The sequence below is a fragment of the Gossypium arboreum genome, chromosome 2 (genome assembly GCF_025698485.1).
Source record: "Gossypium arboreum isolate Shixiya-1 chromosome 2, ASM2569848v2, whole genome shotgun sequence".
Lineage (NCBI taxonomy): Eukaryota > Viridiplantae > Streptophyta > Magnoliopsida > Malvales > Malvaceae > Gossypium > Gossypium arboreum.
This window is the reverse complement of record NC_069071.1, coordinates 5414783-5428752: the sequence shown is the minus strand read 5'-3', so window position 1 is coordinate 5428752 and position 13970 is coordinate 5414783. Positions and strand designations below refer to the sequence as shown.

The following is a 13970-nucleotide window of genomic DNA, read 5'->3' as shown; positions in this document are numbered from 1 at the left end:
CATTCAAGTCCCTTAGTTTAAAATTTCATAGCCATTGGGCCCCTTTAACTAATAGAACTTAACTTTTACACCTTTTACAATTTAGTCTATTTCACCTAATTAACCATTTAAACATCAAAATTTCTTAACGAAATTTTAATACGACCTTAATATAATACTATAGACATTAAATAAATATTAAAATAATAACTCACTCGTCAGAATTGTGGTCCCAAAACTACTGTTACTGACACCACTAAAAACGGGCTGTTACAAAGTTTCTTCCAAGCAACGGGTCAGTCTTATCAGGCCAAATGACCCCCAATGAACAAGAGGGAACATTAGAGTGTGCCTTGGTCGCTAGCTTATTTGCACGTCCTGTGACACTAGTATCTTGTCAGTTGACGGGTCATGATAACTAATTAATCAAGTTAGATCGTGGAATAGAAATATTATTTTAAAGGATATTAGTTTTCAAAATGGTCTTGCTAAGTCACAACTTTAAAGCTAAATGTATCTAGCAGGTCCCTCTATTATAGGGGTTGTATCGAATTAGTCCCCCTACTATTAAATGGATCAATTTAGTCTTTGTACTATTAAAAAAATCGAATAAGGCCAAATTGGAACATAATTAACATTTATTGTTTAAAAGATGTCATTTGCTATTTAACAAAGTTATATTTTGAAAGATTTTTATGATTTTATAGATAAATATTTTTGTTTGAAGATGAACTATAAATGAAAAAATTTTATTTTTATGTCAATTTTAAACAATAAATTATAAATTTGTTCCAATTTGGCCTTATTTGATTCTTTTTAATAGTACAATAATTGAATTGATCCATTTAATCATAAAAAGGCTTAATTTGATCCATACTCTATAATATAGGGACTTCAAAGGTACTTTCACCCAATTTTAAACATAATATAAAATTATAAATAAAATACATTTAATAAACTTTAAAATATAATAAATAAGACACAATATATTTAAATACGATTATAATATACTAGAACACGTATGTGCATAGAAACTATGTATTTAGAACACGTGTATGTGTTAAAAAATAATGTATAATAAATAATGAAATGCAATATTTAAACCTAATAGCAACATGTACAAAGTTAAAATAAAAATAGTTTAAATTGAAAGTAAAAGAAAATTTAAATAGGTAATTACATCATATTAAGAATATTAAACGTAAGTTTTGAAACTAATAATAATACCCCATATGTAATATCTACGAAATTAAAATAAAAATAGTTTAAATCTTGAGTAAAAAATTAAATAATTAAATATACTTCAATTGTTTTAGAAGGTTAATACATTTAAGAGTTAATTTTACCATATATTCTCAAACTAGAACCTTTGTTCTAAATTGGTCCCCAAACTTTAAAGCATCCAATACATCTTCAAACTATTGTGGTTATATCAATAAGGTCCTTTTACTAAAATTGTTAATTTAACCATTAAATCAATTATCAAATATTATATGGCATAGATTAAATTGAAATTTTAAAGAAAATGAATATTGTAAAATGGATATTGTAAAAATCTTGATTTTGAAGTTTTTGAAACTTTTATCAAAGCTTTATTGTTCACTATCTCTTTTTCCGGTTTACTTTGTTTTTAGTTTTAACTTTTAAAAGTTATGTGATAATGTTTTACTTTTCTTTAAAACTTTCATTTTAAATTATGTCACATAAGATTTGATGTGTCATTTAACGATTAAATTAATGATTTTAATAATATAAGGGCATGATTGATATAACATTAATAGTTTAAATATGTAATTAGAAGCGTTTTGAAGTTTAGAAACCAATTTAAAATGTGAATTATAGTTCGGGATACTCGATGCAACTACCTCTACATTTACTTATTATTATTTGAAAGAAAAAATTCATTAATTTATTCCATAAAAGGGACCATACAATTTGGGGGAAAAAATCTATTGTCGACAATGAAGGACAAGCTCCATCAATACGATAGAGGCTTCAGCCTCAACATTAATAGAACATTACAACACACTAACAGCCGGTTTTGTCACAACTCAAGCATGGCATATTTGAAATGATTGCAAGCAACTATCAAGATAAGAAAATCAACCCCCAATAATCCAAAGCGAGGTGCAAAACCAACAAAAAAACCGAGCATCCACCAAATAGGAGAGGATGACGAAAAAATCATTCCTAAAATTACTTGCAAAAGCAAGATTAAAAAGCTTGTACAAGACAAGACAAAAACTTTCAAAAGTAAAGACTTAAAAGATAACAAAGTCTAATTCGACTTGTGAAATTATTTATTATTTTGCAAAACTCTTAAAATAAAAACAGATTAAAAAGTCAATAAAAAACCACTAATTAAGTATCTACTATCAACCCATTTTCAAAAAAAAAAAATCACTCTGTGATGACAAATACCATCATTATTTAACCATCATAACTTCTGAATAATTATGATTTATATTCAAATTGATAAATTAAAAAGACATAACATAGTGGTAATGGTCTGATGTAATGGTAAAGAGTCGCAACCTGTTGTTTTCTATCTTCCGTTTACGTACGTATTTCCTAACTGGCACGTGTCATGTTGGAAGCCAACCAAATTGGCAGAAACGTTTTATTTGCTCTAACTCACATGCATATGGATGCCCCTTGCTACCTTATTCACACCAAATTCATTGAGCTTCAATAATTGAGTATGCTTTTTATATCATTTTAAATTTCATAAATGGAAATAAAAATCTTTATGTATATTAATTAGATTTTATATTTATATTATTTATAAAAATTTATTTAAGTTGGTGTAACTTTTAATTGCGTCTCAATTCAATTACCAAATTACTAAAAATCATTATTTTAACAAAATAATAAATAATATTTTAAAGATTTTAGCTTTTTCCTATAGAATCTAAGAAAATATATATGATGGGATTTGAACTCAAATTCTCATAAAATTTACTCCAACCAATATTGTATTTTCATATCAATTTTAATAAATTTATTATATAATAGTTTTCACCTGACTTAATTTAGTATAAATAATTGTAAATTCTATAATAAAAATAGGTACAAAAATTAGCTAAGAAAGAAGATATTATAGCTTTTTCTTTCTTTCTTTTTAATTCCAATTAAAAATAAAATAATTCATCAATTAATTCTTGGAAATATTAAGATTTATTAAACTATTTTTAAAATTAAAATCTTAAATTTAAACAATAACTTCAAATATATAATGGAGTTGGAATATCAATACATAAATTTATTATATCAACAACAGTTTAATTATAAACTATTATATAATAACAATAATATTTGAATATTCAAAAGTGGTAATGAATCTCCCACAATAATGGAAAAAATTAAAATGTTTGTTAAAAAGTTGAAAAGTTTGTATAAAAAATAAAAAATTACATATATTGAATTTAAATTATAAAATTTATTTGATATATTGCTTAAAATTAATTATTAAAATAAATAGATTGTTTGATATATGTAAATTTTAAATTACAAAAATTTTATGTTTTATATTTTTATTTTTATTTTTATTTTTCCTTAAACATTTTATGAAAAAACCCAAAATTTAAATGATTTTGAGTATAAATATGAAATATTTGAAATAAGATATACTATTTAGTGTAAAATATTATAAATCTAAAATTAAAAAATTTTATATGGAGAATAATGTGACATTCTAGTTCAAGCTTAATTTAAATATGAAGTCTTTAAAGCAGTGACGGAATTAAAAAAAATTTTGGGATGGAATTAAATTGTATATTTTATTATAGTAAAATGTAATTTCATCATTTTAATAGTCTATATCTTTATAATTTTTAAAGAATTTATCAATTTTTATCATTTTTAAGAGGGCTAAAGTACAATTTTACCATTACTAATTTAATTTTTATCAATTATAAAGAGGCTAAATATTTTTTTTCCATTTTAAGGACAGAGCCTTTCGGTATAATCTTAAAAGAATAAAATAAAAGTAATTCAATAAATTTTCTATTAATAAGTAACTATTGTGTATTTATCATTTTCAATGGAATGAATATTTCTACCATTTATCAAATGAATCCACGACAGAGATTACATTGAAGGCAGGTCAATGTTATCATTCTCAAATAAAGAAATAACTAAACAAATAATCTTAATACCAAAAAGAAGTTATCTTTTTTTAACATTTTTGCCATAAAAAAAAAAAGAAGAAATAATCTTAGTACCTACTTAAAAGGGTAAAACCTCTGTTTTTCATTAATCCCCTCCCCCCCCCCCAAAACCCCAAATTATTTAATTAATACTAACTAATTTGGAATTATATATTATTGTATAAGATAAAAAATTGTGATAATTATTTATTTATATGTGCTAGTATTTGGTATAATGGTAGTGTTTTTTTTTATTCCACAAGCAACCTTAAAAATTTGTCATGTTTTTTTTAATATTTTACGATACTTTTATAAAACACTTGTCGACTCCATAATTTTATTGTAGAGTCTAGAAGCTTCATTAATGACAGTATACCAAATATTTTCTCTATTTATATTAATAAAACTTTCTTCCAAGAGGGATGGGTATGAATACTAAATCATTAAGCAAGTTGTACACTTTTTAAAAACTAATATATGTTAAACTTAGGAACCACCCATTAAATATATTATTTAAAATTAAAAATTTTATCAATTTAATCTTAATTCAATTGATACTATTATTATTGAAATAATTAATAAAAACGTGAAATTCAACATATTTTTATTCCTGAATAGAGATTTTGTGTAAAAGTCCACACTTTATCAAAACAATTAAAAGATTATCCTTCTTTTCTTTTTAAAACGGATAGAGGTTGTCCAAAAGATTCAAACTCTAAGACTAATGTACTTTTGACAGTCCATAAATGATAAAATAATAATTTAAATTTTAAAAATATTTATTTTTTATTATAGCAGTTAGATTACATCTATCATATATATAATATATATAAAAGTATAGTTTAAAAAATTGTTGAACTAATGGATATCTTTTATTTTTTCATTATATTACTAAATTCATATTTAAAAATAAATAATATTTAATTTAGAATTATTTGTTAAAATTTGAAATAAAATATAAATTTTAATAATTATACATTTAAAAATAATTATAATTTAATAAAAATAGTTACTTGAAAATAAGTCTAAGCATAAAATATAGCGCAAAAAGTTGAGGTAATTATAAATATGCTAATATTATTTTTTAAAATTGTGCTAATTTTCTTAATGTAAAATAGAGTTATTATTTGAATAGAATTCTAAACATATTAATTATCACTTAATCAATAATAGAGTTAATTATATTAATTATCACTTTAAAATACTTTAATTATAATCGACAATTTTCTATTATAATATATGAATTGATAAGTTAATATATTTTAGCTATATTCAATAATTCATATAAGAAATATTATTTTATGCTAATTGTTGCAATTAAGTACAATATTTAAAAATATTAATTAAACATTAAATGCGTAAAATTATATGCATCGCATGTGACATTAAAACTAATACCTTTTAAAAAACTTGAGTAAAACGAGTCTTTTAAATATCTCATTTAAAAATAAAATATATACAAAAATAAATAAAATTCTCGAATAGATATATATTGATTTGAGAATAAAATATAAAATTATTTATTAATATATGGTTTAAATTGAAAGTAAAATCTAAAATTTAAAAATAAAACAAAAATTTAAGAATAAGGAATTTTTTTTTCCACAATTTCGCTATTGAAAAAGGATACAAATCACTGGGATGAATCTTTCATACAATCCTTTTCCTATATATTGCATGTTGTTACTCGTCAAGCTTTAGAGAAGCTAGAAAGCAAGGAAAGCTTCTCTGCAAACAACTTAATTTTACAACTTTGTTATTGCTTTTCAAAGATGGGTTCACTTGAAACCAATAAACCTCACATTGTAATCGTCCCATTTCCAGCACAAGGTCATGTTAACCCCATGATGCTACTTGCTAAGCTCTTACACTCTAGAGGCTTCTTCATAACCTTTGTTAACACTGAGTTCAACCATAGGCGTTTGATCAGGTCCAAAGGCCCTGACTTCGTTAAAGGTCTGCCTGATTTCCAGTTCAAAACAATTCCGGAAGGGCTGCCATCGTCCGATCGAAATGCAACACAGGATCTTCGAGTTCTGTGTGATTCGATACGAAAGCATTGCTTGGCACCATTTGTAGAGCTACTAGCTAAGTTAAACTCCTCGCCCCAAGTGCCCACTGTTACTTGCATAATTTCTGATGGACTTATGAGCTTTGCTATTAAGGCTGCTGAACAACTTGGCATACCAGAAGTTCAGTTTTGGACTGCCTCAGCATGTAGTTTCATGGGATATCTTCACTTCAGTGAACTGGTTAAACGAGGCATTATTCCATTCCAAAGTAAGTACTTTCTTATTTCAACTTTATAACTTCATAGCTAATAAAATTATCTAAAAAGAACTCAAGCTTGACTCTTTGTTGTGTCAGGTGAAACATTTCTCAATGAACCTATTGACTGGGTCCCTGGAATGAGTAACATTCGCCTCAGAGACTTTCCAAGCTTCGTCAAAGCCAACGATCCGAATGATATTTTGTTTGATTATTTCGGATCCGAAGCTCAAAATTGCCTAAAAGCTTCAGCAATAATCTTCAACGCATTTGAAGATTTCGAACATGAAGTGTTCGAAGCCATCGCTGCCAAATTTCCTCAAATTTATACAATAGGACCACTTCATTTGCTTGCCAGGCACCTACATGTCGATCCCTCCCAGTCAATGAACTCAAGCCTATGGAAGGAAGATACAAGCTGCATTGTATGGCTTAACAAAAGGGAACCCAATTCAGTTGTGTATGTGAACTATGGAAGCATTACTGTCATGTCGGAGAAGCATCTCAAAGAATTTGCATGGGGGTTGGCTAACTCTAAGCACCCATTTTTATGGATCGTTAGACCAGATGTCGTGATGGGTGATTCTGCAATTCTGGATCTAGAGTTCCTTAAGGAGATTAAGGAAAGAGGGCTGATAATAAGCTGGTGCAACCAATATGAGGTCCTTTCACATCCTTCAGTCGGTGTTTTTTTGACACACTGTGGGTGGAATTCTACCGTGGAAACCATATCAGGAGGTGTGCCAGTAATTTGTTGGCCATTTTTTGCTGATCAACAAACCAATTGTCGATATGCTTGCACTCATTGGGGCATTGGCATGGAGGTGGATCATGATGTGAAGCGAGAGAACATAGAGTTTTTAGTCAAGGAAATGATGGAAGGTGAGGAAGGAAAGAAAAAGAAAGAGAAGGCATTGGAATGGAAGAAGAAAGCCGAAGAAGCAGTTGAAGTTGGGGGATCATCTTATATTGATTTCGACAGATTTGTTAAGGAAGCTCTCAAACATGGTTAACTGGAAATACTATTGTCAGAGGGGAATTACTTAAATAATGAATGGGGATCATTCAATGTCTCTATTTCTGTTTTTTTTCCTTTATAAGTGAATGCAGTTGTGTGAGGTATGCATGTGAAGCTCATATTAGTATTACTTTTGTATTTTGCTTTGGTGAGTTGGAACAGTTAAAAAGAGAGCTGGTTATTATATATTATTAGACCAATTGCTCTTTACTGATTCTAACACTTGCTTGTATAAATAAGCTTGGTCTTTGATTTCAGAGATTATTAGAGCCATATTAATAGAAACTAGATTATAGTAGTTTGTGAAGAAATGAAGATTTAGTAACGTTAAAATTGGGGTTGGAGATTATAGTGGCCTAAAATAAGTTTAGGGTATTAGTGCTCACAAGTTATTTTAGCTCGATTCAAAAAAAAATACAAACTCGATTTAATAATTATTGAGTCAAGTTCGAGTTTGAACAACTTGAACTATCAGTCGAATCGAATTTAAGCTTAATAATATTTTGGTCTAATAGCCCACAAACCTTGTTGAGCTTTTTATTTTTGATAAGTTTTAAATATTTGTATATTATTAAATTATATTATTACCCTTAATATATATATTATTAATTCCCCAAAGTCATTGTCAAGTCAAGCTTGAATATGTTTAGTTTAATCGAGTTCAAGTTCAAATAGTTTGATTATATCTTGAACTGCATTCAAATTTAAAAATAACTCATCCTAAGTATTCATTTAATGGGTACCCACATATTGTGGGTCCAAACAATGACTATTGTCGAAACCATCTTTCAAATTTAAAGAAAAATGGGGAATTGACTTTTTGAAAAACAAAAATATGGAGTTGCCACCAATCCTTTTATTTTGGTGTGATCGGATCACCTAAGGATGAGGTTATTTTAATAAAGCATTTTTGGTTTACTAAAACAACGATTTTGGTCTACGAATTTTTGAGAAAACGGGTTCGGGAATCGGTTACGCGTGAGGAAAGATTAGCACCCTCACTACGCCCAAAATTGGTACCAAATTGATTAAATACTGTCCTTATGTCTAAGATTTAAAAATGTTTTTGAAATGTGGTTCCCTTTTGATAATATTTGAATAACCCGAGTTGGTTATTAAAGTTCTCTTGCTTAAGAGGAATAGAGTACCACATCCAGCACGATAGGACATGATCCTTTATACCCTCGAAAACATGACAAATTTTGACTTCCAAAAATTTATACGTTGAAAACCGCAAAAGGATGCCCAATTTTTTAGTCCAACAAGAAAATCGAAACCCAGCACAGTAGGGCACAACTCCTCGAATTTCTAGATATCAGACATTGCCTTATTTTAGAATTTAGAAAGTATGAGTGAAATTCTAAAGGAATCTTCGATCATTTTGGACAAACAGGAAATCGCAACCCAGCACGATAGGGTACGTTTCCCCGAATTGCCAAACATCGAATATTTCCTTTGTTTCGAAGAGTTTTTAGAAAACATGAGTGAAATTCAAAAGGGACCTTCGATTATTTTGAACAAACGAGAAATTGCAACCCAACATGATAGGGCACGATTCTGCGAATTGCCCAATATCGATCATCGCCTTTGTTTAAAGAATTTTTAAAAGACATGGGTGAAACTCTAAAGGGATCTTCGATTACTTTGAGCAAACGAGAAATTGCAACCCAACACGTTAGGGCATGATTCTGCGAATTGTCAAATATCGAACATCGCCCTCGTTTTAAAGGATTTTTAGAAGACATAAGTGAAATTTTGAAGGGATATTCGATTACTTTGAGCAAACGCGAAATTGCAACCCAACACGTTAGGGCACGATTCCGCGAATTGCCAAATATCAAATCTCGTCTTTGTTTTAAAGAATTTTTAAATGAATAGTTATAAAACTAGCTTAAAACGTATTAATGCGTTTTGAAACCAGATAAATTAATCATAAATATTTGAATTTTATAATAAAAAAATTCGCAAACCAAGTGAAAAATGATGACATGGGATAACGGAGATGTATGAGATACGATCCATTAATAAACTAATAATTAAGCAGGGCTAATCTAAAAAAGTAACTCGATTACAATAACGCCTGGAGAATAATTGATGTGGTAACGTATAAAATGAGCAAGCATGATGTAGCAAATATACAATAAATATCGGGAAGATAAATAACACATGAGATATCAAACGATATAGGATCAACAAGATACAAGAATAATGGACTAAAACAGATGGACTAATAATCAAATAATATATGCTAGGGTTTGAAATAACTTATAAAAGAAAAATTAAGAGTATATACATACAAAAATAAAAATTTAATAGGTGTTTCAAAAACATTTGGATCAACCAAAATACTAGATATTTAGCCATAAAAATTTATTTAAAGTTGGTAATATCCTACAATAAGAAAAATCTATATAATACATAAGATGTGAAAAGATAATGGGTATAAAGCATGTAGCTATATGTACATATACACGTGTGAGTGAATTTTAAAGAAATTATATATAAAAATAAAATGGAATTAAAATATAAAAAAATAGATTGATTTTATCATAAAATATATATATATGCATATAAATAAACTAGAAATGATTGCTTTTAAAAAATTACCATAGAAACGTACTCAAAATTGAATTGATTTTATTAAAACTATTATGGACCTAAAAGCATGCTTATGTACAAAGGAAACTATGTATATAAAATGCAAGTTTAATAATGCATGTAAATCAAAATATGTACGAATATAAATGGATATAAAATAACTCAAATTTTATGTAAAACGATATGCAAAGCATGTTTGAATAACAAAATATATATTAGAATACATGGGTTTAATAATATAGATCAAATACAGTATCGATGGATATATATACATATATAATAATAATTTAAAAGATGTATTTCAGAGGATTATATAATAAAATACAAGAAGAAAATAATTTAAGGAGTCACATGTATAAAAATAATATAAGGTTGATAGTAGTATATACATATATATGAAATAAAACCAACTTTGATATGAAGTAGATATGTACATATATGTATTAATGTATATAAGAAACTTTTATGGAATATACAAAGCGTGAAGATGACATTACCAAAACAAATTTACAATGATATGGTAACAATCACCAAAGTTATTTAAAAATGCACGAATAAAGAGTCAAGAATAAAAGGGTACAAAAAAAATAAGGAAAACTTAACTGGAATTAAACTAAAACAACAGGGACAATTCGAAAATAAAACAATAACAATAAGAGGACCAATAATCAATGCACGAAAACAGCTAGGGACTAAAACTGGCAATATACCAGATCCCAAATGCTACGTTTAAGCGCCGATCCATTTGCAAACGAGTGTAAATCACAAAGCTAAATTAATAAAAAAAACGAAACAAGAATACGGGCTTATTTGAATACTGCGCAAAAGGGAAGGACTGATATGGAAAATAACCCTTCACTGCAAAGGCGCGCGCTGGCCTAGACGGTGTCGTTTGAGACCATTATCATTGGTCTAAACGGTGCCGTTTCTTACTCCCTTAAAATCCCCAACAAAACACCCCGTTCAGCTGAACCCCCATCCATTTTCTTCTTTTCCAAACCCTAAATCCCCTTTGAAAATGCCGATTCTCCTTCCCCTAGCAGCAGCCAACAGATTTAGACTGGAGAGAACACCTTTCAGCCTTTCAATCTCCTCTTAACTTCGATTTTAACTAAGCAAGAGGAGATCCACGGCGTGCTTTCAAGGTAAACTCCCACTTTTCCCTTTTTTATCCATGCCTTCGAGTAAAAACAACAAATAAACAAAAGATCAAGCCGAAAAAAAAAGAACGCCCCGAGATTTCAGTCGGAAAATCACCTTTAAGAATCGGTTGTTTTTTATTGCTTCTGTTTTTGTATGCGTATTTATGTGTTTATGTGGCGTTCGAGTGTGTAATATACGTGTGTATATTGCATTCGTAAAGAAGAAGAATTTACAATCGAAAATAAAAGGCTTTATAGCCGAATAACACAAAAAAAACAACAATTTTTGTTCTCCTATTGGCTGCTATTCTGCTATTCTTTTCTTGTTCTCTTTCGCAGGTACAGGTGCGTTGGCGCTCGGGTACGGGTCTGGGCTGGCGTACGGAGGCGCGTGTGCGTGGCTGCTGGAGGGTACGGAGGCCAGGGCCGAGGCTTGGCTGCGGCGCGAGAGAGAGAAAGAGAGAGAACCCTAGGGTTCCGTTTGTTCTAAAATTTTTTGGGCCATCGGGCCTGTATTTGGGTCTTGGTTTTAAATTTGGGTCTAGGTTTAGTTATTGGGCTTGGGTTATGTAGCTGGGTTTGGGTCTGTTATAAAACTGGACTGTTGTATTGGTTTGGTTTAATTTAATTTATTTATATTTTGTATTTTATCTTGGGTTACTAATGGGCCGAGCAAAATGGGCCTCTTACAGCTATTATGGCTACTTCTTTGTTGTTACCTAAGATTCAGTGATTTCATGACACTGTAAAATTAACGGTAAATTATTCAAATTGTCACTCTAAAATTATTTTATTCCTATTTTGATCACTCTATTTTTTTTTTTGTCAAATATAACGTTGTCGTTAGTAAGTGATGATAAATGGGGTTTAGGGTTTAATGATTTTGAGATTTAGAATTTGATTTCGAAGTCAGTGATGGTAATAGAGTTCAGAGTTCAATGAATTTGAGGGTTAAGGATTGATTTCAAATTCAAGAATGATAATGGGATTTATAATTAATTTTTGAAATATTTAATTATATACATAATTGGTAGAACAATCAACAATACATGACATCTTAATTAACTTTCGTTGATAAAAAATTAATTGACAAAATTTTTAAAATAAACAAAAAAAATAGAATAGTTTTAGAGTGACTATATGAATAATTTACCTAAAATTAATTTAGGCTCCTTGGGATCACTAGTGAGCTAAGATTAAAAATTTTCATTTGCCCATCCTCCGTCCGATTAAAATTTTCATCTCCATTTCAGCCTCCGTTTGCCAATCACGTCCTTTCAGTTTTTTATCATTTTATAATTTTTATTTTTTTAAGAAATTATTTTAAGACAAAAGATGGGCCGGGCTGGACTTAACTAAAAATGCATGCCCATTTTCTATGTTCTGGCCTGGCCCGAAAATAGGTCTATAATTTTACCCAAACTTGACCCGGGTAAAAATGCTAAAATTCGGGCCCAACTCGCCCACCTGTATTAATTTTTATATAATTTTAAATATATATAATACATCAAAATATTAAAATATCAAAATAAATATTTCCCAACAAATTGAAAATAAATTTTAAAAAATATGTAAACTTAAATAACACTAAGATAAATACAACTTAACAAGCAAATGTTTCTAAAATAATAACAAAATTAACTAATGCCTTTAAAATAATAACAAAATTAATAATAAAATAAGTTTTATATAATATCCAAATAATAACAATAAAATAGTAGCAACATAATAGTAAAATAGTAGCAAAATAGGAGAAAACAACAAGAAAATAACATTCAAAAAAAAAAGAGCAGATATTTTTTTGTCTTTTAGCTGCCGGGCCTGAACCAAAAATACCATACTCGAGGATCGGCCCGTTTTTTAAACAGACCTTATTTTTTGTCTAAGCCCATTTTTCGAGCCTATATTTTTGCCCAAACCCTCCCACATTTTGAGTAGGCCTTGGTCAAAGCCAAGTGGCCCAACCCATAATTCGATCTAGTATTTATATATCCTGTAATATTAATTTTTTTCATTACTTTATTTTAGTTAATAATTATTTAATAAGTAAACATTTAACAATGCATAAACAAATTTACTTTTATAAGATAGATTAACAAAACTGTATTTATTATATAATTAATATAAGTTAATTAAATTAAATAACTATATAAAAATGATGAAAAATATTATTTGAAACAATACCATCTATCTTAATATTTTTATTCATTAAAATATTTATATAAAAACTTAATAATTAATAATTATTAACTTTACAAATATCAAATTGTTTCAGAATTTCCATTATATATAAATTTTAATATTATGTCTTTAATAATCATTTTTCTTCTTATTATATTTTACCCCACTTTCACCATTATGATTAAATCCAAACTTATATATCATCACCATTATAATAACTAATATTAATGTTACAATAGTTAATAACACTACTACTGTTATTTTTAATCTCATCAAATCAATCTTATAACCCATCCAAATGCACTCTCTAAATTATTAATTTAAAAATAATTTTAAGAATAAATATATATATTCATTTCTTTAAATATATAAATATGTGCAATTCAAGTTTCAAAATTCATGAATTCAATTACACATTTGACCAAAATCCATACATAAATTTGATATTCATCCCTATTTTTTATAATAAAAAATTCAATTTCGGAAGAGCTAATCCACAAATGAATTTGAGAAGTTTTAGCATGCAGTTGAATCATCATTCACTCATAATAATAAAAGCAAACGCAAAACTGAAGGGTAACATTGTTGCCCAAATTATAGTTCAATCTCAAAAGAATGGCTGCAATCAAAGAGGGA

General features: G+C 28.1%; 1 protein-coding gene and 1 long non-coding RNA gene across 2 annotated transcripts; both read left to right on the top strand.

Annotated features, from left to right (window-relative positions):
* Window positions 1-5789: 5789 nt before the first annotated feature.
* Window positions 5790-7724, top strand: LOC108466948 (linamarin synthase 2-like). Its single transcript, XM_017767338.2, has 2 exons — window positions 5790-6407; window positions 6495-7724. The coding sequence occupies exons 1-2, from the start codon at window positions 5900-5902 to the stop codon at window positions 7406-7408; spliced, it is 1422 nt and encodes a 473-aa protein (XP_017622827.1). The 5' UTR covers window positions 5790-5899; the 3' UTR covers window positions 7409-7724.
* A 3082-nt stretch (window positions 7725-10806) lies between these two features.
* LOC108466950 (uncharacterized) lies at window positions 10807-11938 on the top strand. The gene is made up of 2 exons (XR_001868727.2): window positions 10807-11156; window positions 11493-11938. It is a non-coding gene; the product is annotated as an uncharacterized LOC108466950 (long non-coding RNA).
* The last annotated feature ends 2032 nt before the right edge of the window (window positions 11939-13970 follow it).